At 39.1% G+C, this 23370-nt stretch overlaps 1 protein-coding gene across 6 annotated transcripts in view; it reads right to left on the bottom strand.

The window, feature by feature from the left end:
• Nucleotides 1-23370, bottom strand: part of Fmn1 (formin 1) — a 408229-nt gene that overhangs the window by 74846 nt on the left and 310013 nt on the right. For all 6 annotated transcript variants that reach the window (XM_005381169.1, XM_005381170.1, XM_005381172.1 and 3 more), the window contains one exon: nucleotides 10434-10526. In XM_005381169.1, coding sequence (XP_005381226.1) covers nucleotides 10434-10526 — 93 coding nt within the window. The remainder of the gene's footprint in view (nucleotides 1-10433; nucleotides 10527-23370) is intronic.

Here is a 23370-nt window from a genome sequence, read left to right as displayed (position 1 = left end):
TAGACAGTTTGGTTATTTCATTGAATAATTTGCATGTCAACAAGTTGGTGGATGTTAGAGGAAGAAGTGATGTGACACATAGCAAAGGGTTGGGTGTCATCTCTGAGGTGAAATAGGGATGAGTTATCAAGGACTGGCAATTTAGGAAGCACTTTATTTATACAGTACTGTGGGTTTCTCACATAAAAGAAACCACATGACATTTAAACTTGTGTGTCTGATTTGCTCACTTAACTTTATGTTCTCAAGGTCCATCCATTTTCCTACAAATGACTCGAGTTTATCCTTCTTTATGGCAGAGTAGTACTCCATTGTGTATAAATACCACATTTTCTGTATCCATTCATTAGTCAAAGGACATATAGGCTACTTCCAAGAGGGAAAGGAAAGGGAAGAGAGGGAAAGGGGATGAAAAAATGATTTAAGGGGTATTACATATATATCCCAACTCCCACAACAAATGTAAACATTATAAACTACAAACATGTACAATGAAAAATACATTAAAAGGTTGAGAGCTTAGGTTTGGCTAAATTCATGAAAGGACATGGAGTAACACTGCATTTCTGTAGTGAGAAAACCACTGTTCATCCCTGTTTAAAGTTTCTGATCTCACCAAATATACACTTAATTTTCAAAAGAAAAATGCCTCAATCAAGTTTATATATATAAACCCTGGCACAGAAAGATGGGTATATGCATTCTCAATTCAAAAGACCAATGAAGGGATTAAAGAGTTAAAAGATCACCAGTTATAGTCTCGCCTTACAACCTTTCAGAGTATAAGTTTCTTGAACATCGGAAAAGCGAATTCTCATCATTCTCCCAGTCTGCTAGGAAGGAGTTGCAGTGCTGCAGTAATGAACAGCTATCAAGGCTAATTAAAGTTAGCACAGTAGCACTCCTGGTCATCCTCTATCACTTCTAGCAAGGAGAAAAGGTATTCAGACAATGGATCCCAAGGATCAAGTGTTTGCAGTACAAACAAGTGGCCACTAGGTGGTGATGTTGTGGGGTCTGGTAGCCATGATGTAATCCATCAGGCATGACACCTTCAGTGGAATTATGCACATTTTTTCTACTACTAAAATGTAACTACGGAAATTACAACTATTCTTTAAAACAACTCAATGTTGAAAGACATAATCCTATAGAAAAGCTCCTTGCATATCTGGTGCCTTTTAAACTTATGCTAACTCTATAGGGTTTACTTTTAATTATATTCATGACGATCTACAAATTATGACAAACGGAAGCTTCAGATCCTTGATAAAATCAGCCTAGACTCAGTGCTTCCGGTTTACTTTCAGGGGAGATGAACAAGATAAATACAACTTTGTTTCTAGTACCTAAGATTGTCCTCTATAATTAAATATTCACTATTTGAAGTTGGAACCACTACATCAGTAGTTCTATATGCACCAGGATTCTACATTAGTTCTGGGCTCCTACTACTGCCGGCAGAATTCCTTTAAAGCAGAGTTAGCTTTGCAGAAGATACAGACCTATATTATTTGAAAGAACAGAGAGATCTTTCCAGAGTCAGACATTATCTACAAAACTACATATTATCCAATACACATTCTGCAAAACACTCACAGAAAGCAATTTAACTGTTAAATTCTTCTATCTCAGAGAAGACAAAAACGAAGTCAAAGAGGAGTCATGTGACAGAGACTGCAAGCAATCACGGATGAAAACCCTGCCCCACAGCACGCCAAAGAGGAAGTGGCGGCTGGGCCAACAATTACTTGCAGCAATTTATCATGAAAAAAACTATTATGCAAGATGCAGAGCTTAATACTGATTCTGTAAAGCTCTCAAATATTTGTCGTTGCAATTTTTAAAAAATTACAATTGAAATTTTGTTGATATTTTCGGGGAAAGTAAGCAGGGTCTCTACCAGGACTCCAGGAAAGGATCCCTGAGGTTAAGCTGTTATCCTAGGCCATGGCAAGCAAGTCCCCTATACTGATGATTTCCTTTTTTAGATGGTGAGAGGAAAATGCTAGTTTCTATTTATCCACAGGGTCTTGGCACACAGAGAAAATAAGTGATTTTTCCCAGTTATTGGGGCACAGGACAACACCAGCGTTGAGACCACACTGAGGAAGTTACTGAAACCTTCAGATTTTGTTTTCTCATCTAGAAAGTTAGAAACAACAGAATCAGCCTCAAAGGATCACTGCACAGTTTAAATGAGTGCTGGGCTTCCATTGTTAATTCCAGCAGCAGCCCCTCTACTCACCACCTGCCCTGAAAACTTCTGAGTGACACTGGCATCAGATTGTTGTTTCCCACAGTCTGTGGTGGTGGGATGACAATAACGCTCTAAACATAACAACTGTATACTTGAATACTTTATAGTTTGTGTATTGGGTTCATGTGGACAGAATGATATGGTGCAGTAATATAATATTCCCGTTCTGTAGACGAGAAAAATGGTCAGAGAAATTTGTAAACCTTCCCGAAGTTACTTAGAGCAGCAGTGAAGTTAGTATTCAAATTAAGGTCTCCTCACTTCAAGCAGTGTCTCTCCACCTCACTCAGAATACTTAAAGCACACACACATTGTTTTGTTGTGTCTGTAGTTAGCAATACTGTGTTACACACTCAAGAATTTGTTAAAGGAATAGATTTCATGTTGTGTTTTCAGCACAGTAAACTGTTATAATATGTGTAAAGAAAGAAGTACCGTTCAAGGAAGAAATATAATAAAATAGAAAACTTTTACATTTGAAAAACCTTTTAGGTCAAAAATATAGAGAGAACCATGATAGGAAGAGTAAATTGTGAGACTATGGGTCAATATCATAAATTAAACTTCATAAGTTACTAAAACGCAACTTCTGGGGGAACATAACAGTGCATTTCTAGTTTTTCTGAACTAAACCAATGGTAGATGGAAAAGGAAATTTTGAAGTGTACAGAAAGTGTTTATATAAAGAGCCCGACTCAGCTATCATCTGCTTCCTACTTACCAGAAAGGGGTTACGGTAACTGTAGCTCCAGAATCTCATCAAAAGATCCTGAACACGGGCTTGAGGAATGGGGCGGGAAGAGATTACCCGCCACCACCAGTATGAGGTGGGCCCTCGTATTCTTTAATACTTAACATGGACAAAGGGTTTACTCAGAGTTGCAAAGTCAGTTTAAGGTGCAGTTCCTGTTCCGCTGAAGAAACCAAGGGGCCTGGTCTCATGAGCTGGGAGGGGAGTATTATGCATGTGCCTGTGTGTGCACTTCAATACCTGCTGCTGTTGCAGAGAGGGCCTGGAAGAATTAACAATATTTACTTCACTTCTCTCCCAGTCCAACTCCTACCATCTCCCACTTCCATGTAGTTCTGAGACACTGCTTAAAAACAGAAGATAAAAGCCTTTCTTTTAAGAATTAAGAGTTAGTGAATGAGTCCTTGATTGATCAGTATTGCATGCCTCTATCTGTTTTCATGAGAAACCACTTTGAAGATATCAATATGTAATACAACAAGCATTGTTAATTTCCTACCACTTTGTAACTCTGTATTGTCTGTACTGTTCTTTTGCTATTTTGTAAATGGTTATCTGTCTGTTAACGTTTTCCGCCTCTTATTTTTAAAATTAAAAAAAGAATTAAGAGTTAAGGTTTAAAATGCAAACATTCATTGAAGAGTCAGATCTAACAATGGTCATGAAACATAAATCTCTGATATTTGTCTTTGCCCTCTTGTTACGTATAGAGGATACTGTGTGTCAAGGCAATTGAAGATACAGATCCTTACTTTCTTGCTGTATGCTCATGTCAGTGAAGCATCTATGTCCAGCATGAAATGGAAAGCAAGATGACAGTAACATGAAAGAAAAGACAAAGAAGGGGCAAAACATCCTGCATCTCAGAGCCTCCTCATAGCCCCTCCAGTTTCAAACATCACAAGAAAGTGAAGGGATCAACCACAAGCTGGCTAGGATTGGCCCAGGTGAAGGAGAAAGAACTGGGGGGCGGGGCGCCTATTTTGTCTGATACCTTTGAAACACTTCTTCACATCCTGTCATTGGCTGGGAAGATTCCATCAGCTAGAGCTGTTGTGATGTAGGGCTGAGGAGGAAGAGGATCACAAGAAAAGAAAGCAAGATACAAAGGAGAAGGAAAATAGGTGGGACCTTCAAATTTCCTTCTAAATTGCTCAATCCAATATCCAAAGGCAGGAACGAGTGAGAGTATTCAGATTTTAATGGCATAGAAATTTAATAGGAAGGCCCGGGTTCAGGTGCCTAAGGGACGCCAATTGGTACAGTAATGAAGGAAGAGTGAAGAGAAAGCAGAGTCTTGAAAAAAATTTGCAGCATAATTTTGGTCTAGGTATTTTTGATCCATGTATTATTAGATTCAGAAATGCAGACTCACATATGTGAAGGATTGACTGTACCATAATGTAACATTTTCAGTATGGTCACTTACATTGTCTCTCACATTTTACTATAAAAATAATGCTTTAACCAATAACAATTTACCTGTATCCACATATAAAAGCAACAAGAGACAGTGACACTTATCCTATTCTATTTAATGTATTGCCAACATACTTTATTACACAACTTGTAGTTTGCCAGTCTTCCAGGTAGAAAATGACATTTCAGTGTAGTCTACATTTCTTCTAATTTGAGTGGCATCTTTTCATGTTTTAAGAGCAGTCTCTGCCATTGCTCATAGCATTTCCCTTTTCTTTATTTTTCAGCATCTAAGAACTCTTTTGTACTAGGTAGATTTGTCTTTTGTTTGTCATCCAAGCTACAAATTTGGGACTGTGACAGTTTCTATTATCATATTAAGGAAGTATAAAATACTTAATGTTTTGTTAAGCTTTTAGAATAAAAGGATGTTGAATTCTGTCAAATGCCTTTTTAAGCATTTAGTGCAAATCAATGACTATATGAATTTTCTCCTTAGATCTATTAATAAGGATGGGCCATATTAATAGACTTCCCAGTATCATATCATTTTCCTGTTCCAGGAATAAATTCCATTAGCTCATGACACAGACTATTGGGTTTACTTAGAATTTTAAAACTATAGTTAAGATTAGTCCACAGTGTTTATTTCTTCTCCTTTCTGGGGGTAGTGTAATTATTTTCAGATCTATTACTATTATACACACATTACACAGAGTTTGGACACTTTTCTTTGTAAAACTTTTCACTGAAAAGAAAGAAAAGAAAAAGGTACCGGCCCCAAATAAAGAGTAAAGATTTCAGTTTGGGATGGGGGAGGTAGTTGGAGGTAGACAGAGAGGAGGGGTGGGGGAGAAGGAATTTGGGAAAAGACAGTAGGCATGGGGAAGAGAAACATTTACTTTGGAGGAAAAATGTGAACTCTTTGTAGAAATTTCTGGGAAAACATTCAAACTAACCCTTTCAGAAAAGGGTTCTTTGACAAGCTCCTCATAAAATAGTTCACTGTACCTTCTGCTCTGTTATTTTAGTGGCCCACAACACCAGATCATCCTAATTTTGGCCACTTGTTGACACTGACATCACCTCTGCAGGGGCTCTCTTGAGTGCACGCCCCCAGCCCTCGTTCTTCCTCGTGCTCACAGCACCCTCCTCCTTAACGGTGGAATAGAGTGAATCAAATAGTTGGCTTCTAACTTTTTTGAGAGTCAAAGTGAATATTCTGCAGTTTAGAGGTTCAGCCATGGCTCTTGCCAGTCCAATCTGACCTAAGTGTTTATTAAGAATGGATTACATACAAAACTACATGGCAAGGACTACAGATGAAGAATGGAATACATGCCTGTACTCAACACAGGAAGATGCTATCACATCTGGGAGCCCTGATCTCAGACATGCATTATAGACCAAAAACGCACCTCACCGGCCTCTAGCATGATTTACCAATTTGAAGAGATTTAAACAGAAAGCCCATGGAAGACAAATAAATAGTCTCCAGGTACTTTACATTATTCAGATTCTTTGTTCATTCATGGAACAAATCACCATTCATCTCTCATGAGCCAGGCTGAGTCTATATGATGTGGGAGGAACAAAGCGAATAGAGCCAGGCAGAAAGAGCCTGGATGTCGTAGAGTACGGAGTCACTGAAAACCACAATTATATTTGCATTCAGTGTGGGACGTCAGATGTATTTGCTTTTAGCTTGGTAAACTTCTATATTTTCTATGAGAAAACAGTTTTTCTGACACTAAGAACACCTGTAATCTCAGCTAATCACAGAAATTTAGGAAACACTTTGAGAAAATAGGACGAGAATGGTTCATACAGATTCATTTTGAATTTGGCACTATTCATGGATACCGGGTAAATTAATGGAAAATTAGATAAGACCACGTGTAAGACCATGGGAGAGTGCTGGTCTTACAGCTAGTTTAGGTTCCAGCCCTCCCTGCCAAAGCTATAAATACAAATGACCAAGTTAACAGCATGAAAAGACCACCTACAAGATCTATACCTGGGATCTAATCAGCTGCCATGCGCCTTTTTTCAATTATAGGATCCCTGCCACGTTTATGGGGACTTTTAATGCGAGCATCACATTTTTGAAGGCTATATCATTATGACCATGTTTGATCTGAGGGTGGGAAAGTATGAGCTAAAACAAGAAGGTGCCTGTACAAGATTACGCTGAACTGAGTTGTAAATTGGAAGCAACAAGAGCCCACTGTAGAAAAGAAAAAGGGAAAAAGTAAAGGTTTAGATACCATGGGGATTGCTACCCTGAAAAGTGGTACCATTAAAATTACTTTCAGTTAGTTCCGGAAATGAAATTAGTTAAGTATAAATACAATTGAGTCGTCGACACTAAGGATATTTTGAGAAGGAAAGTATGATAAAAGCCAATAAGGACAAACATATCATCTCCACTTGCATATGACAACAGGATATGATTTACAAATGAAAAATTAAATCAACATGATTGTTAGAAGAGCTGAATTGCAGCATAAGTAAAAATAATTTTAATTATGAATCAGCTGAACACAAAGCATATGACTTCCCAGGCATAAAGAATGCAATTGCTTAATACTTTTTGAATGAGAAGACGCCTAATAAAAAACTGGTTCTTTTGCCAAATAATTTATATAAGCTCTACTCTAGAAGTATAGAAGCATCTTTTCTCAGTAACTGTTCTAATTTGATACCCCACACTCGGATACTGTAATACTTCAAGAACTGTCTTATTCCACACTCTTTCTGTGGGCCATGTCACGTATTCCTATGACTTGAGCAGCAACTTCTGTGCTTCACCCAGCTCTGCCCCATAAGCACGTCGTCTTGACCGGCATCTCTCACACGGATGTAAAAGATGACATATCTATACTGCACCTTATTTTCTTCCTTCCCAAATCTGATCTTCCTCATCCACATCCATCCAGTTATCCAAGCAAAAAAGGAGTTATTGTTTTCTCCATTTTATCTAGTAAGTTACAATCCTCCTCACAGACTGTTAACTATGTCCCTTTCTTTCTTATTTTTACCACCATTGCTGATGCTTAAGCTCCTTAATAGTTTCTCACTCTTCCAACATTTTAAAATTGCTGTTAGTTGCAACACATTTCTTAACAATGAAAAGCAAAGTGACCACCGGGGGGAAAACACCATACACCAAAACACCCGACATGAGCGCGTGACTCCTGTACATACTATTTTTCAGTATTATCTGTTGTCCACAATATGAAGTTCAGCTTCTTTGCCAAGTCACATTGTGAGTCGCCCTTCCCTTCTGGTCTTGAGTTTTTGTCACAAGCCCTGGGACTTGGCCGCACCAAGTCTCTTGCCACTCTGAGGTTTGTAGCATCTTTCTCTGCCTGGAATGTTCTTTGTCACCTGTCTGATGAGAATTCCTCATCCTCATCTTCCTCATCCACACAAAAGACTGGGAGTAAGGCTTACTTCAGAGGACAGTCAGAGGACTGAACGTGGTTCACTCTGCGTATGATGCAGCATACACAATCTCTCTGCATGGCATTTACTGTTGCCACTGTTGTTGCTGTCACCTCTCTTCTTTTACAAGTCTGCACAGCAACATCTCCTTTGCTGCAAGTCTTTCCCAACTTAGCCCATAAGTGTCAAGCGTTCTTCTGCTCTGACCCCATACCCCTAACTATAGTCCTATGTTGTGCAACTCCAAATTGATGGAAAATCCATATTTCACCATTTCTAAGGGTGGGATGCATCTTATAATGCACATCACAGTTTAACTGGCAGCAGTCTTCTTCCTTAATAGTGCTGGCTATTATGATGTATTTTATAATGAATGGAACATTAGATGAAATACTGCACTTACCTATATGACAACTGCCCGAAAAATTTGATTATTCAGAAAAATAACACATGCTTGTGGTGGGCAAAGAATTCTACATTTTCCACAAATCAGTGGAAAATTCTAAATTAAAAAGGAACTACTATCTGGGACTCTGAAAAACAGCAAAGAGATGTTTCATTTATATGTCCTTATCCCTAAACCATATATATTGTTAGTTAAAACATGTTTATTGACCACAGGGCTACTTCCTCAACCATACGCTGTGGCATGCTGTCCCCTAACCAGCCCTAACTGGTGACCAAACAATGGCCAGACCTAGCATAAAAATGGGCATGGGGCTACTTCATGAAACTCTGCACTATGATAAACCATGCAGAGGAAGCCAGGCAATAATGCAAAGAAAGAAGTGAAAGAATGGAATGAGAAAGGTCTAGGGGTTGCCTCTGGTAGAAACGAATAGCAGCCATGAATAGATTTGAAAATTTGTAGCAGCTGCACTTAAATAAAATAAACATAAATTTATATTAATTATATATTTTATTTGTGTAACTTACTATACGCAAAATATTATCACTTTACCATATAATCACTATGGAAGACTGGACAGGAAATGTTTACATGATTTTATATACATGAACTTTGAACTGGCCACATCTCAGGTGCTCAGCAGCTCCACGTGGCCATTGTCTGCCTTCTCAGAACATATAATTCCCGACTGTTCTCGTCCCACATTCAGTTCTGTAATAGTAATAGGAAAAGGCTACTTTCAAAGTGGACTTTCCACTCCCAAGTACTCGGAGCATTTAGGGTCCTATAATATTATACATGCTTTTATATCCTTAAGTTTTCAAACAGAATGGTAATTTTTAAAACATTCTTTTTCTGTCTTGTTTCAGTTGACTTTTGTTTTGACTATAGTTTGATGTTACTCTTACTGTCCTTCCACTTTCTCTTCACTCTCTTGGCTTGGGGAAGCTGATTATACTCAGCTACACCTTTTCCCAGTAAGACAGTCCTCGGGAAAGGAGCAAAGAATATTATTCATTATAGTATCTCAGGGCCTTACATACAGCAGGCTGTGAACATATATCCTTGAATACACATTAAGAAGTGACAATGGCGCTTTTCAATTTGGGATCCACATTGGAATCACTTGGGGAACAAAAATACTCTGATGCCTGGTTCCACTCCTAGGAACGCTGATAGTGGGTCTAGAGTTCGTTCGGGGTATCGAGATGTTTGTAATCATTCTTGGTGATTCTAGTTTACAGAAGAATAGAGAACCATTGCTTCAGGGCTTTCTCAGAACAGCCCTCGCTTCCTTGATAAGGAGTATTTATGAAACCTAGTAGATGTAACTTCCTTTTCCAAGGTATCAAAAAAGATTCTAATATTCTAGATCTATTTGTATTTCTTCCTTTTCAACAAAATAACGATATTCACAACACCAGTGTTTTTGAAGATGCTAGCTGGTTTGGAGAGGAAAGACTCTAAGTACATGATAGCATACAGGTAAGTAACAGCCCCAAAATGTAGATTAGAGATTTTTCTACTTACAGAGTTATAGTAAGTAAAAATAAAAATGGAATGAAGGTACACATAAACTTCATTTCAAGTTAATTCTACATATGTCAAAAGACACTATGAATTGGAGTTAGCAAGGATACATATTTCATGTTTTTCTCTAGGCCACTTAGGTTATATTTACATGGTAAAAATTATAGATCAATGCATTTACTACTTTGATAAATCCTACACAAAAGCCACCTAACAACCATTACATAGCACACGACACTGGTATCCTCCTCTGATCTCAAGATGGTATACTCATAAAATCAAAAAGAAATCGCCTGTCAAGCTGACCCCAAATCTGAGATGCATTACTGGGTAAGCTTTGTACACACACTGTCTGTCACTTAACATCTACCGAGAATCCCCTTGAGCTCCAGGAAGAGACAAAAAGCTTGCCCTTAAAAATTACACAAAACCAGGAAGAACATTAAAGGGTTGAAGATAATAAAATGTACTTAAGAGATGACATAAAATCTATAGGCAATCCCATCTACACTGAGGACGTAACCACTGTGGGGAGGTCAGCCTGGATGCAAGAGGCAACGGGCCTCAGAGAAAGATGTGCCACCACATCAAGGGTGCTTGGCTGGAAAGTCTCCTACCTTTCTGGAAGAACTCCTCTAGCTTGTCCTTGAAAGGCTGGAGGTATTCCTTCGGGGACTCCTTGCACACCACCATCATCTGTTTTTCACTTGCTGTGAAGAGAAGCTCAGAATTAGACTCATTCAAGAACATATTTGCTGAGCTCCTGCTGTGGGCCAGGCTGTGTTCTACCCTTGGGTATCAATCATGCAGACTCCGGTCATTCCGTTTATCCAAACTCCAGAGGGAAGCAATTAGTTCATTCTAAAGGGAAATACATCATCTTCAATTTTCCTCTAAGAGATGGACAAACAACTCTGATCTGGGACAGATAAAACATTTTGCTTTTCAAGTCCCTCAAAATGAAGAGAGGCAAAAACTATTTAAGGACTAGTCCCAAGCCATTAAGGGCCCTAGCCCTTTTTCTAGTCATTCTCTAATAGTACAAATTGGAACAGATTTTGCCAAAATTCACAGACATGCAAGTTACCCACAACCACCAAATTAGAGATTCCTCAGGCTAACGTGCACACCACAGCACTAGAACTAAGCACAGGGTGGGAAAAGAGAGAGGATTTCTCATCAACTGTTAGAAGTTTAGATTCTTTAACTTTTGAAAACATTTAAATTCCAACAATTCTATTTTTACAGAACAATTTTTCATGAAAACAGATAATATGAGGCATTCTTACAATTTGGTAATAGAATACAATTGAAGCCATGACAATAATTCCTTCAAAGTTATTTCTCCCTGGCCAAAGCAAAGCTGAAGGCAAAACTTGCTTCCACAAGTTCCAAAGTAGACCTTCCGCTCTTGCCTGAATTAAAGGGGTCGATCATTGCAGACCTCCATTTTTTCTGGATTTGGTGATCGACTCCATGTCCACCAAACTGTTCAAGTTTGATGGGGCCATCACATGAGGGGGTAAAGGTTTTATGCTTGCATCAAGATCTATCTGGCTTCAAGTGGGGTGTGGATTTTTCTCTCATTTGAAAAATGGAACCTACTCTCCACCATAGGCATGACATGATAATTAAATGAGGTAATGTATGTAAAATGGTTTGCAGAATGCCTGGCACTGCAGGGAAGCTCATAAATATTACTTGTCATTTTTATGATTTAGTAAAATTGGTTGGGAAAGACGTCAGCGTTGGGACAGCGAGTCATGTCTAGGGATCATGCGCTACATACGCTATGGACTATATTTACAGAACTCTACCATAATGCAAATCTGTATAGAACAAGAGGATAATGATTTTTTATTCCTTTGTTGAATTTCCACCACCCATTGTAAGAATTTGTGGAAGAATGCAGGCCAACTCCTAGAGAAAAATGAAGCAAAGTGTGCAACTATTCCCCCAGGCCTCTGAGCCTCCTGGTTTTGAAATTAGAAACTGAAACCAGGACAAATGACAGCAGCTCCACTGCTGTGCTCACAGGTCCTTCCTGCAGCCTTACAAACTGGGACTCCCACGTGGCCTTTGGAATTAAACTTCTCTACACGATCAAAGGAGAGGGCTGCCCTCTGACTGTCTCCACATAGTCGCATGTTCCAGGGGCCAGGCAGCTCAGCTGCACCAATTTATTAACTTGGCTTATCTGAGTTGTTTTCTAAGCAGACAAACGGGAGACCTGAAGCCTAATTAATGATGACACTGGAGACTGGCAGTGCATAAAGGGGAGGGGTCACGGGCAAATGCACAAATGCCGCTCATTGTCCAACCAGAAGACTCTTCTACAATATTGCAAGACCACCAAAGTTGCCAGAGGTTCCAATGTGAAAAGCTGAAGCCACTCTAGTTTCTCTTGCTTTTCTTTTCCTCTCTATAACACTTCTGACTATTAAGAAGTTACTCGTTTCTAAAGTTAGCTGCTAATAGGGAATCATTGTGAGAGAGCAAATATGAAAAACCAGTACATAAGGAAATACTGGAGACTAAACTGAGAGTCTCCTCATTCAAAGGTTAAGCACTTGTCAATCATTTCAGCTAAAATAAAGATATGGCCTGGAATGTTTTAGGATTTCACACATCAGATTAGGATCATAGGTGATTTCTGTTTTTGTTTTTGACCCCTAAGAACAAAGGAATAAAGTTTATTGAACCACTTTAAAAGTAAGAGTGAGAGGATATACAGGCAAGATCCAGATATAATTAATCACAAGCTAATAAATATTTAATTACCTATGAACTACTCTTAATTTAAAGACACATTTATTTATTCTTGTACACATTTATTTATTCTTGTACAAAGTATATGAAAAATAAAGTATTTTTCATATACTTTCTTGGCTGGGACAGTTATTTTATACTCCTCAAACTCTGAGTTTCTGAAATATAAAATCTTTTGAACATACAGAGAAACAGCATTTTCTATATTGAACAAAATAGGCTGCCCAGTATATATTTACCTGTGTCATGGTTTAAATACAGAATGTTACCCAGAGGCCTCCTTTGTTCATAGATGGAGACTTTGGGAAGTGACTGAATCCTGGGGTGCTGCAGTTAAGTGTGCTGTTGGGAGGTGGGGTCTAGATGGAAGGGTGGGTCACTGGGGTGGGACCTCGAAGGGTTCATCTCCCTCCCCAGTTCCTCCTTTTTCTCTCTGCTTTCCTGAATGCCATGATGTGAGCAGCTTCCCTCCATGCCCCCCATGCCTTGGCTCCAGCCAGCCCTACACTAAGACCACTGAAATCCATGAGCCAAAATAAACCTCTCCTCCTCAGGTTGGGAACGTTGGGTACTGTGGGTCAGCAGAAAGAAAGCAACTAAGACAACTCATTTAAAATGCTTGGGTGGCAAGAAGCCTGGCTTATGTAACATATTCATGGCTCTATTCTTTTAATTTCAAGAGGGTTTAGAGGATAATATCCCCACAATTCCTTGAATAACTGACATTCATAATATTTATGTATTTAATAAAATCACTACATTATAAATAGGCAAATCTTCTCACAGTCAAACTACTTTTAAAAATTGCTAGTGCCGTGCTGTTTTTATTGCAGTAGCTCTGTAGTATAATTTCAAGTCATGGATTGTGATGATCCCTGTTTTGCCTTTGTTGCTCAGAATCACTTTTGCTATTCTAGGTCTCTTCTAATTGGAAATGAATTTTAGGAGTGTTTTCTCCAGTTCTGTGAGGCATGCTAATGGTATTTTGATTGGGACTGCATTGAATGTGTATAACAGTTTTGGGAGTATGGCCATTTTTATTATGTTGGTTCTTCCTACCAAAGAACAAGGGATATCCTTCCATTTTCTGGTATCATCTTCAATCTTTTTCAGAGTATGGTAGTTTTCAGTGTAGAGATCTTTTACTACCTTTGTTAGATTGATTTCTAAGTACTTCACTTTTTTTTTGTTGTTTTTTTGAAGGTTTTGTTTTCCTTATTTCTCTCTCAGTGAGTTTGTTATTTGTGTAAAGGAAGGCTATTAATTTTTGGGTGTTGATTTTGTATTCAGGTATGCAACTAATTTGATTATTTAATCTAGAGGTCTTTTGGTTGAGTTTTTGGGGTCTTCCATGTAGTGTATCTTGTCATCTGCAAATAATGATAATTTAACTTCCTTTGCTATCTTTATTCCCTTTATTTCTCTTGTCTAATTGCTCTAGCTAATGTTTCCAGAACTATACTGAATAAGAGTAGTGATAGTATACATCCTTGTCTTGTTCTAGATTTTAGAGAGAAAGTTTTCAGGTTTTGACCATTTAGTTTGATGTTGACTACTAATTTGTCATAAATGGCTTTTATCAGATTGAGATAAAGACCATGTATTCCAATTTTCTGTAGGGTTTTTATTGTGAATGGATACTTTGTCAAATACTTTTTCTGCATCTAGTGAGATGATTATAGGTTTTTGTCCTTGGTTCTGTTAATATGGTACACTACATTTATTGATTTGCATATATTGAACCATCCCTGCATCCCTGGGATGAATCCTACTTAGTCATGGTGTATACTCTTCTTGATGATTTGCTGCATTCTGTTTGCCAGTATTTTACTGAGGATTTTTGCCTCTGTGTTCATTAGGGAGATTGGCCTGTAGTTCACTTTCTTGGTTGGGTCCTTCTCTGGTTTTGGTGTAAGGGTAATACTTGCTTCCAGGAACAACTTTGGGAATATTGTTTCTCTTTCAATTTCATTAAAAAGTTTGATAAGTAATGGCATTGTAAATAAGGAGGAGAAGAGGGTTGAAGAGAGGGGAGGGGAATGGGAAAAAAGGAACTAAGTTGTATCACGTACAGGTACAAATTCCTGATGATGATTGTGACCATTATGTACACCTAAACTGTACGAATAAACCTAATTTTAAAAATTGCCAATAACCACTTTTTAATATTTCTCACTCATTACAACTTATGTCACCCTCAATAATGACATTGAAAAAACACTCTAATATCACTAATTAACCCATCCTACAGCCAGCGTCTTTTTTTGTCTCTCCACTTTGTTGATAACTCAGTAAGATTTCACTGTATAGTCCACTTCCTTTCCTTGGCTTCTGTACCCCCAATTCTGGGCTTGGCTTCTCCCCCAAGGGCTGGTCTCCTTTGCAGCCCCATCCTCCTACACTGAGTCTTTAAGTGTGAAAGTTCTTTGGCAGAAGGTTCCTTCTCCTCTCTCACTATGCCCTCTCTCTAGGCATCCAGGTAAACATTCTAGCGAGCATCTCTGGAATGTGATTCCTGAGATCATATGGCTAGCCCATATTTCACTTGCTGAAAAGCTGTGGAATTCATTGCTTCCCACCAGACTGCCACTCAGAGTTCTTCCCAGCCATGTACCTGATTTGTTCTCTACCTTGGAGTCAAAGTGACCTGGATAAAATCTGATTAGAACAGTGCCCTACTTACATCTAACAGTGGCTTCCATTACTCTAAGAGATTGTCTCCAATTCCTCATGCAGACTATAAGGCCCTTTGTGGGCTTGCTCAAGCCTGCTTCCTAACTTTACCTTCTTCTCCCTACTGCACTGGCCATCTTTTAGTTTTTCAAACGTGATCAGTTCCTCCCCACCATTAGGGTATCTCTTGCCATGATATTCTCCTCTACCTCCTAGTAATGGTGGTCCAGAAGTAGTGATTATATTGACCTCCATTCAGTCTCTTTGTTGGGATTTCTTTGTGTCCTTCCATTCTATACTGAGTTCTCCTCTATTAAAAAGACATAGCATTGTATACTTTACTCACCCCTCCCATTTACACTATTATCTTCTGCTTTTTTTTTTTTTTTTTTGGTTTTTTGGTTTTTCTCCGGTACTGGGAACTGAACTCAAGACCTTGCGCCTGCCAGGCAGGCTCTTTTGCCGCTGAGCTAAATCCCCAGCCCCTACACTATTATCTTCTAATGTGATCACTTGCCCTGTTAGGCAGAAACTATATTTTGCAAACTGTTCTATCTCCCAGATCTGCTATGCTGTCTAGCCTAGAAAAGATGCTCAGTGAGTATTTGATAAATTAATGAATAAACTACCAAATAAGGGGAAAGAAACTGATATACATGCAGTAGCAGTATTTAGCATCTCTATAGAATCTGGCTCTGAATTTGGTGTGTGTTTGTGTGTGTATGTATGAAGACACATGAAAAATATATACATGTATGAATATGTATGCCCACATGTAATACAATGTAGATGGATATAGAGGCTGGAGCAAACAAAATGAGACCAAGTACCATGACATTTTCACTTACATCATTCATTCATTCATTCATTCAGATAAGTGATGCTTCTAAATCCCAAAAGCTATATTGGAAATTCTTAGAAGGAATTTTAGAAGTCACTATTGGAAACAAAAATCTTTCATAAGTTCTTGGAGTTAAGCATGCCATCATCCTCAGATAAGAGCCTGGATGGATGCTAGCAAATATTCTAGATTTAGGAAAATGGGATGTTATCTTTCAAAACAGAAGAAGCAGAATTCGGGTCTCTCTAAGAAGGTGAGATGGTTACAGAGAGATAAAGGGAGCATGTGGGGAAGATCTGAACTGGAGAAGCCCTCTACAGCTTCCTCTAGGTTCCAGTACAGCACCCTGAATGCCCAGAGCAGGGCTTACTGTGGATGTGGGCTGAGAATATAGAAGACACTTCACAAGGAGGCAAAGGTGACCTCCCACCCCTCCAATACCCTGTTTTGACTCTCATTAATAGCTTCGTTTTTATGGCTATGGGAGACTGGAGTAAACTGCTCTCAGATCACAAGACAGAGGGTGGTTTTAGGTCCACTGTGAGTTTATACAAGTTGCATAAACACTCATATCTTCAGAATATTTATTGAGTATCCACTGAATGCCACTGCGTCAAATGGTGGAGACAAACACTTAATGAAACCTACATTTCTCCTCTAAAAATATTCACAATCTAGTGTCAATAAGAAACAAAGAAATTAGCAAATTATAATATGGTACGGCACTGTGGAACACTTGGTAGAGGCTTCCTGCTCATACTGGAATAAGGCATAGTGGCCAGGATACCCAAGAAAGATAACATATGAGTTAAATTAAAAAGGTCAAGGACAGTTAAAGACAAAGAAAGATTTTTTTAAGAAAGAGGAAATTAGATGGGCTCACATGGGCCATTTGGGATAACCTAAGCATGTCTGGACCCCAAGGAACTCCTCTTTCTCTCTTGGATTACTGGCATCCTGTACCCACAGTTTAGTTCCAAGGAGACAGTATGTGTAGGACAGAGAGGCTGCTTGGTCCCAGAGGTCTCCCCAAGGTACAGGTAAGCACTGAAACAGCATCAAAAACCACCCTGACTAGAGAAAGGAGTCCAGAAGGTACCAAAGACATAGCAGGCTTGCCGTATTTTTTAGAGTGCTCTGACAAAGTCTCTTTGTGAAGATATTTGACTGGAGATTTAATCAGAATAAAAAAGGAAGCCATAAGCAAGCTTGAAGCTGAAAACATAGTGTTATTTGGCATATGTTAAGTTTGAAATGTTAAGTACTGAAATTGCATGTAAAAAGCCTGCAACTCAGGACATATGGCTAGGATAGAAATACATACGAAGGAGTTACTGACACAACACTGGTATTAAAAGCTACAGCAAAAGGTGAATTTCCAGGAAGAAATTACAGCCATGGAAGACAAGGGTTACAAGACAGACACTGGAGTGTGCAAGCATGGAGGAGAGGCCAGCGGGGGATGAGGAATGAGCTGGCAGGAAGAAAAGGACTGAAGAATCACGTGATCTGACAGGAAAACAGTATGGCAAGGAGAAAAAGCAGTCCTCTCTACACGGTACTGCTAGAGTCAAGCAAGATGCTAACAAAGAAGTGACCACGGATCCTAGGTCACTGTGATTTCAAAAGCAGTTCCAGGAAAATGGGGGTGCAGTGAGGAAGCCAAGTTGGAGAGGAGTGATGTAAGAGCAGACCCTATAGCCATGTGTTTTAAGGAGTTAAGCTAGAGAAGAAATGGCAAAATGGTGAAATCTTTGGAGTTAGGCCTAAAACAAAGCTCTACCTCTTCTCTGTCAAGTGCTGAAAATCAAAACATGCCAAAATTGAATCAGTTCTTATTTGCCTGGGATGTTTCAATGAAGTCTCCTTCGGTGGAAGTAAGACTCCTCAGAGAAGTTTTCATCCCTTCTTTAAGAAAATTCTCAGAACCTTCATCTCACACCGAAAAAAGTCATTCTGTATAAGAAGATATGCCCTAGGCTACTGTGACTAAGTACAGAAGAGGCAGGTCCCTCTGGAGAGTGGGTGCCTCTTTCCTCAGAGGAATGTGTTATAAAGAAAAACACCCACTGGGAAGCTGGAGCCCAGAGAAATCCCATGATGTTGATTCACTCTGAGGGAGGAGGCTGCCCAAGATCAAATGCACCTTAATGTCCCATGATTGTGAGTACTATCCATGAAACAATTTAAGTAGAAGTGACAGGGCTAAGTGAGGACATGCAAGCAGGCTGTACGACTTTTGGAAAGACTTGCACAACTGGGCCATTGACTATAGCCTTTGCACGGTATTGTCTAACGCACTCTGCAAAGGACCTATCAAACATCACAGCTGAGTCAGAATTTCCGCTGTGATGATTATGTGGTTATGGGTGCAGCCTTAGTCTGTGAGGCATTAGCATGAAAAATATTCATTAATCACCTACCCATGACCAGACCGAAGTAGAGATGGATTCAGCATGATTTGATTTATAGGGTGTTAAGTGATCCAGCCATTTATTAAAAAATATTCCTTCCAATAGTCCCCATGAAAATCACCACCATTAGAAGTTATCCTTTGAACTAGAAACAATAATTTGAAAAGAAATATGATCACAAAGAATTCATTAATGCTTTAGTATAAGTTTATTTCTAAGACTGGTTTAGAAAGTTAAGGTATTTCAAATTATATGTAGGAAAATTGTGTTATAATGGAAGAAAAATACACCATGGGCCCAATTCTGATCTCCAGTCTGACTGCATAACTGCATGCCTCAGGCAAGCAGTCCAAGGATGAACTTCCTGGGCATCTAAAGCAAAGGGAACTCATCTTTGGGGGAAAAAACGAAGTGTATTATGAAGGTAACACATATACATATTGAAATTTGAAAAACATATTTAAAATAGTAGAGGAAAAGTCAGTCATGGTACTATGACCAGAGTATAGTTATCATGCATTTTTTTCTCTTTTTTTTCCTTCCTCTACTGAGGCCTTTGCTTCACAGTTCTTGATTCTCTATAATTTTGTAGGGGTTATAATTACATGTGATTTTTTTTGTTTTGTTTTGTTTTTTTTGTTTTTCTCCGGTACCGGGAACCGAACTCATGACCTTGCACTTGCCAGACAGGCGCTTTGCCGCTGAGCTAAATCCCCAGCCCCTACATGTGATTTTTATATACTTATATTTGATAAGGAAATAGTTGTACCTTGATTCTAGTAACATTTCTCACATTTACTCATGTAACATTTTCTCATATTATTTCACAAAATTGACAGAATATGTTCCACAGCCATATAAAATTTCATCAAGTGGGTATACATATATCTATATAATAGTCCACTTAATAATCCCACTAGTTGGGCATGAAGTGCTTTCTATGTTACTCCCACAGGCTTTGAGTCACACCTATGTCCATATAAATTCATTCGGAGTTCATGATTACTTCTTTAAGATACAAGAAGTACAATGACAGGTAAAATAGGAAAACAAAACAAAAACTCTTCCAGAGTTTTTCATTGCATACTGGCCAAACTGCTTTCCATACAACCAAGGGTTATACTACAATGGGAAAGATGAAGTGGAGAGATTTAGGAAATAAAGTGGTGTTTTCCATCCCATTCTGTGGAGGAGGTAGGGCCCTACAAGCTAGACCTGTGTCAGCACCTGCTGACGTGGGCTGCGGGCACTGCACTTGAACTGGTTACTCTTAAGAAAGGACGACAGTGAGAAGTAACACAGCATAAGACTAGGCTGAAGATCTATTCATAAAACCAGCTCTTTTATGAAAGGCCCTAATATGTCACATTATTTTAAATGTAAATTACAGTATTGTAAAATAGAGGAAGGTACCTGAACGTGGGAGCTATCTAAAGGCAAATTTACATCAAACACTCAGATTTTTGAAATATACATTTATATAAATTATAAGCACACATAATATTAGGCTGCTTAGATTTGATGATTAATTATATCAAGTAATAATCTGGATGTATGATTACAATTCAAGCCATTTGTAAAGACTAGCTAGAGACCAGGCGTGGTGGCACACGCCTGTAATCCCAGCACTCAGGAGGCTGAGGGAGGAGGACCTTTGTGAGTTTGAGACCAGCCTGGGCTACAAGGTAAGCTCAAGGCCAGCCTGAACTGCATAGCAAGACCCTGTCTCAAAAAGACCAAAAAACAAAAAAAATACTAGCTAGAGCCTCCACTTTTGGGTAGCCCATTAAGTTCTACTTCAAGAAGTATGCATGTGTCGTTAGTAAAAGTCAGTAGCCAAAAATTACAGGGTTGCTGGTGGAATCAGCAAAGGCATATTAGACTCAGTTAAGCAAGATGCCCCATTCCTTCGGAAATTATTCTTGAGATGGAGCAGCACATCATACTTATTACTTAACTCATGACAATGGTTTTCCTATGGAACACCTCAACAGCATTCTTCTGAAGAAAACTTCTGAAACCAAAAAGCTTATTTCGTGGCAGCTTTTACGAGAAGTAAGTGACAGGATCGTACATACAATTCTTCAAGGCAAACTCAAAGAAACCAGTAGAAAGAAAAGGCAGCAACGCTGATCTTAAGACTATTTCCCTTCTGGCAGTAAAACAGCTGGCTACAGAGCCACCCTCGATTAAGATACACAAGCTTACAAGCAAAGAGCAACCTGTTTCTGCACTGTCAGCCAGGACAGCTGCAAGCCTTCCGTGGTTCCTCTGACCTCTGAGCCCATGTCCCCATTTCAGCCCTTCCTGGTTAGTCACATTGACCATGATTTTGTACTCTGGAAAGTGTTTACATCTAAATGGACCATTAAGAAATACAGGAAAAAATATGCAGAGGGAGAAGGAGAAAAGAGAAAAGAAAAGGATGGAAAGTTACTTTGAAAACATGCAGTCTTAGCGGGTGGAAGGATTCGGATATCTAGTCTTGGCTATGGGAATCGCTGGCAAAGCACGAAGCTGGCAACTACTGTTCATCAGTTTGCCACTGTCTTCAGATTTAATGCAATATTTGGCTCAGACATTTTAAAAAGTCCTCTATTCCAGCTAAAATATTTACACAGTCCTATGTGTCTCACTTAATGCCTGTTAAGCAATCGTCTTTTAAAACTCCGCAGACACTTGTAAATCTGTCGGGAGAATTGTGGCCTATAAACAAGGCTTCACATAAAGAGGGCTGCACTGTCAATTTGCTGGGAGTCAGGATTTCTTAGGATGTGTTTGCAAATCAAGCTGGAGATCAGAAATAGTTTCAAATTGGTAACAAAGTGGCCAATAGTCTTGCTAGTTGGACGCTCTTAGCAGTATTAACGGGAAGCCTTCAGACACTGACCTTGGCTATTTAAAACCATGCTGTCCTGTAAACCTGTCACTGACTCTACTTCATGGTTGAGTTATGACAGGAGGAGTTATTGGTCCAGCATCCCCTGGTAGTTTGCATCCCAGGGCCTAGCAGGTTAGAGAAGAGGAGCTGGTGAAGTCTTTACCAGGAAGCTATCACGGCACTATGTGTAATGTGGTCAGTGTCTGTTAAAAAGGATGAGCACTGTTAGAGGAAAGGTGAATTTCTGATCTTAGGAAAAGCAAAACAGCTGAAATGAGGAAAAACAGTACCATTGGAGGGAAGCTAGGTACAGCTGAGCCTGAAAGGCTTACTAAATTCTGTAATACCTTCAGCCCTGAAGTTAATGCACCTAAACTGATAAAAATTACAGGCAAAGGATCCTATCAAACTATCTCCTGCTGGCCTGGGCAGCCCCTGGAATTTCCATCTTCAAAAGGAGTCAGGTGCTTATTATATTACTCAGTCACTTACTGATGATCAGATTAGCTCCTTCTTTATTTTTGCCCCATTTCATCAATGCACATGCCTGATGATTCATAATTCATTTTACAATAAATATAACTTAAGATGTAAAAATACATATATTGTACACATCAGTGTTACAGCTCAGTCCCACCTTAAAACTTTTAATTTGGGGATCTGGGGAAGTGTTAAGGGGAAGTAGATCCTTTATTAAAAAGCACAGTGAGATATTTGTAATTCCCAGGTATACAGTGCCTTGAAACTGGAGGCAGTATTTGCTGATTCTCTCCAATGGGTCACAGTCAGGAAGGGCTTTGTTGATGTTTCTGTGAGTCTTCACGACACTGGAGGGAAAAGTTTGTGCGCCCTTCCACCACCATCAGATCAGCCAGCTTAATCACTGTTCTTAAAGATAAGTCTGATTCCTGTTCCTAGCAGAAGGGAAATCAGAACACCAAGCAGTAATATATCTCTCCCCTAGATAGCAGGGGTAAATACTTGCTCTTAAACTGTGTTTATAAATCAGTTGATATTTCATTGAGTTTATTTAAAATTAGCAGTTAACTCATTGCTTAAAATAAATATTTGCTGAAAAAAATGTACTGATTGAAGCAGTCAGACAAGGTCCTCCTCCTATTCTGCAGATTTTCTTTATGTCCAGGAATTTAACGAGGTTTGTAAAGATCATCAAAATGACTGAAAAAGCCGTTTAAAATACAAAAGAGCTGATTTAGCAGGTTAGCCGCTATAGATTTTGCTTGGGCATTCCCTCTGTGTGTTACAGCACTGGAAAAGTTCTTGACCCTATTGTGTCTGCTTACTCACTCTGATTTGGACACACTGCCACTTATCTGTATGTCCAATAGCTCCTTGAAAACTACTCCAAGTTCTTAACCTTAAATAGCCAAGACATCAGCTGGCCTCATATGTACCATCTCATTTCCACTTCTCACAAGAATCCTATGAGCTCAGTTCTGCTACTCGTCCTATTTTTAGGTGAAGATGAGCACGGAGATCACAAGTAGCTGAGTCAGAATCTGTCCCCAGTGTTGTCAGACCCCCCTGGTTTTATGCTATCCTCTTACCTTCATCATCTATACTGATGCTGGAGAAAAATATGAAATACTTATGCAAGAGCTTAATGAATTGTGAGAAATGAGACAAACATTAGCTATACAACACCAACTGCCATTGTTGGAACCCTTTCATTTTAATTAGGCAAACAGAAGGCTTAGGAAGGAGTCCAGTTACTAAATAGCATAGAGACCTGAACCAGAGTTGCCAGTTGCAGGCAGATCACTGATCTCTCCAAAGGTACCTAAAAAGTACAATCATAGCTCCCAGCACCTGTCCATATGAGCTTCAGTGAGGTGAAGAAACCTGGGAGAGAGATAAGGACATTAGTCAAAACTCCATCTCCTTCCCTGAGGCTAAAAAGCCCTCCCTGTAGCTTCATTCATTTGGTTGTCAGATGTAAAAAGAATCCATTTGTG

This window comes from Chinchilla lanigera, unplaced genomic scaffold (genome assembly GCF_000276665.1).
Source record: "Chinchilla lanigera isolate Chin_1 unplaced genomic scaffold, ChiLan1.0 scaffold00015, whole genome shotgun sequence".
NCBI lineage: Eukaryota > Metazoa > Chordata > Mammalia > Rodentia > Chinchillidae > Chinchilla > Chinchilla lanigera.
Note: the sequence above shows the minus strand (reverse complement) of the source record. Positions and strands in the feature narration are given on the sequence as shown.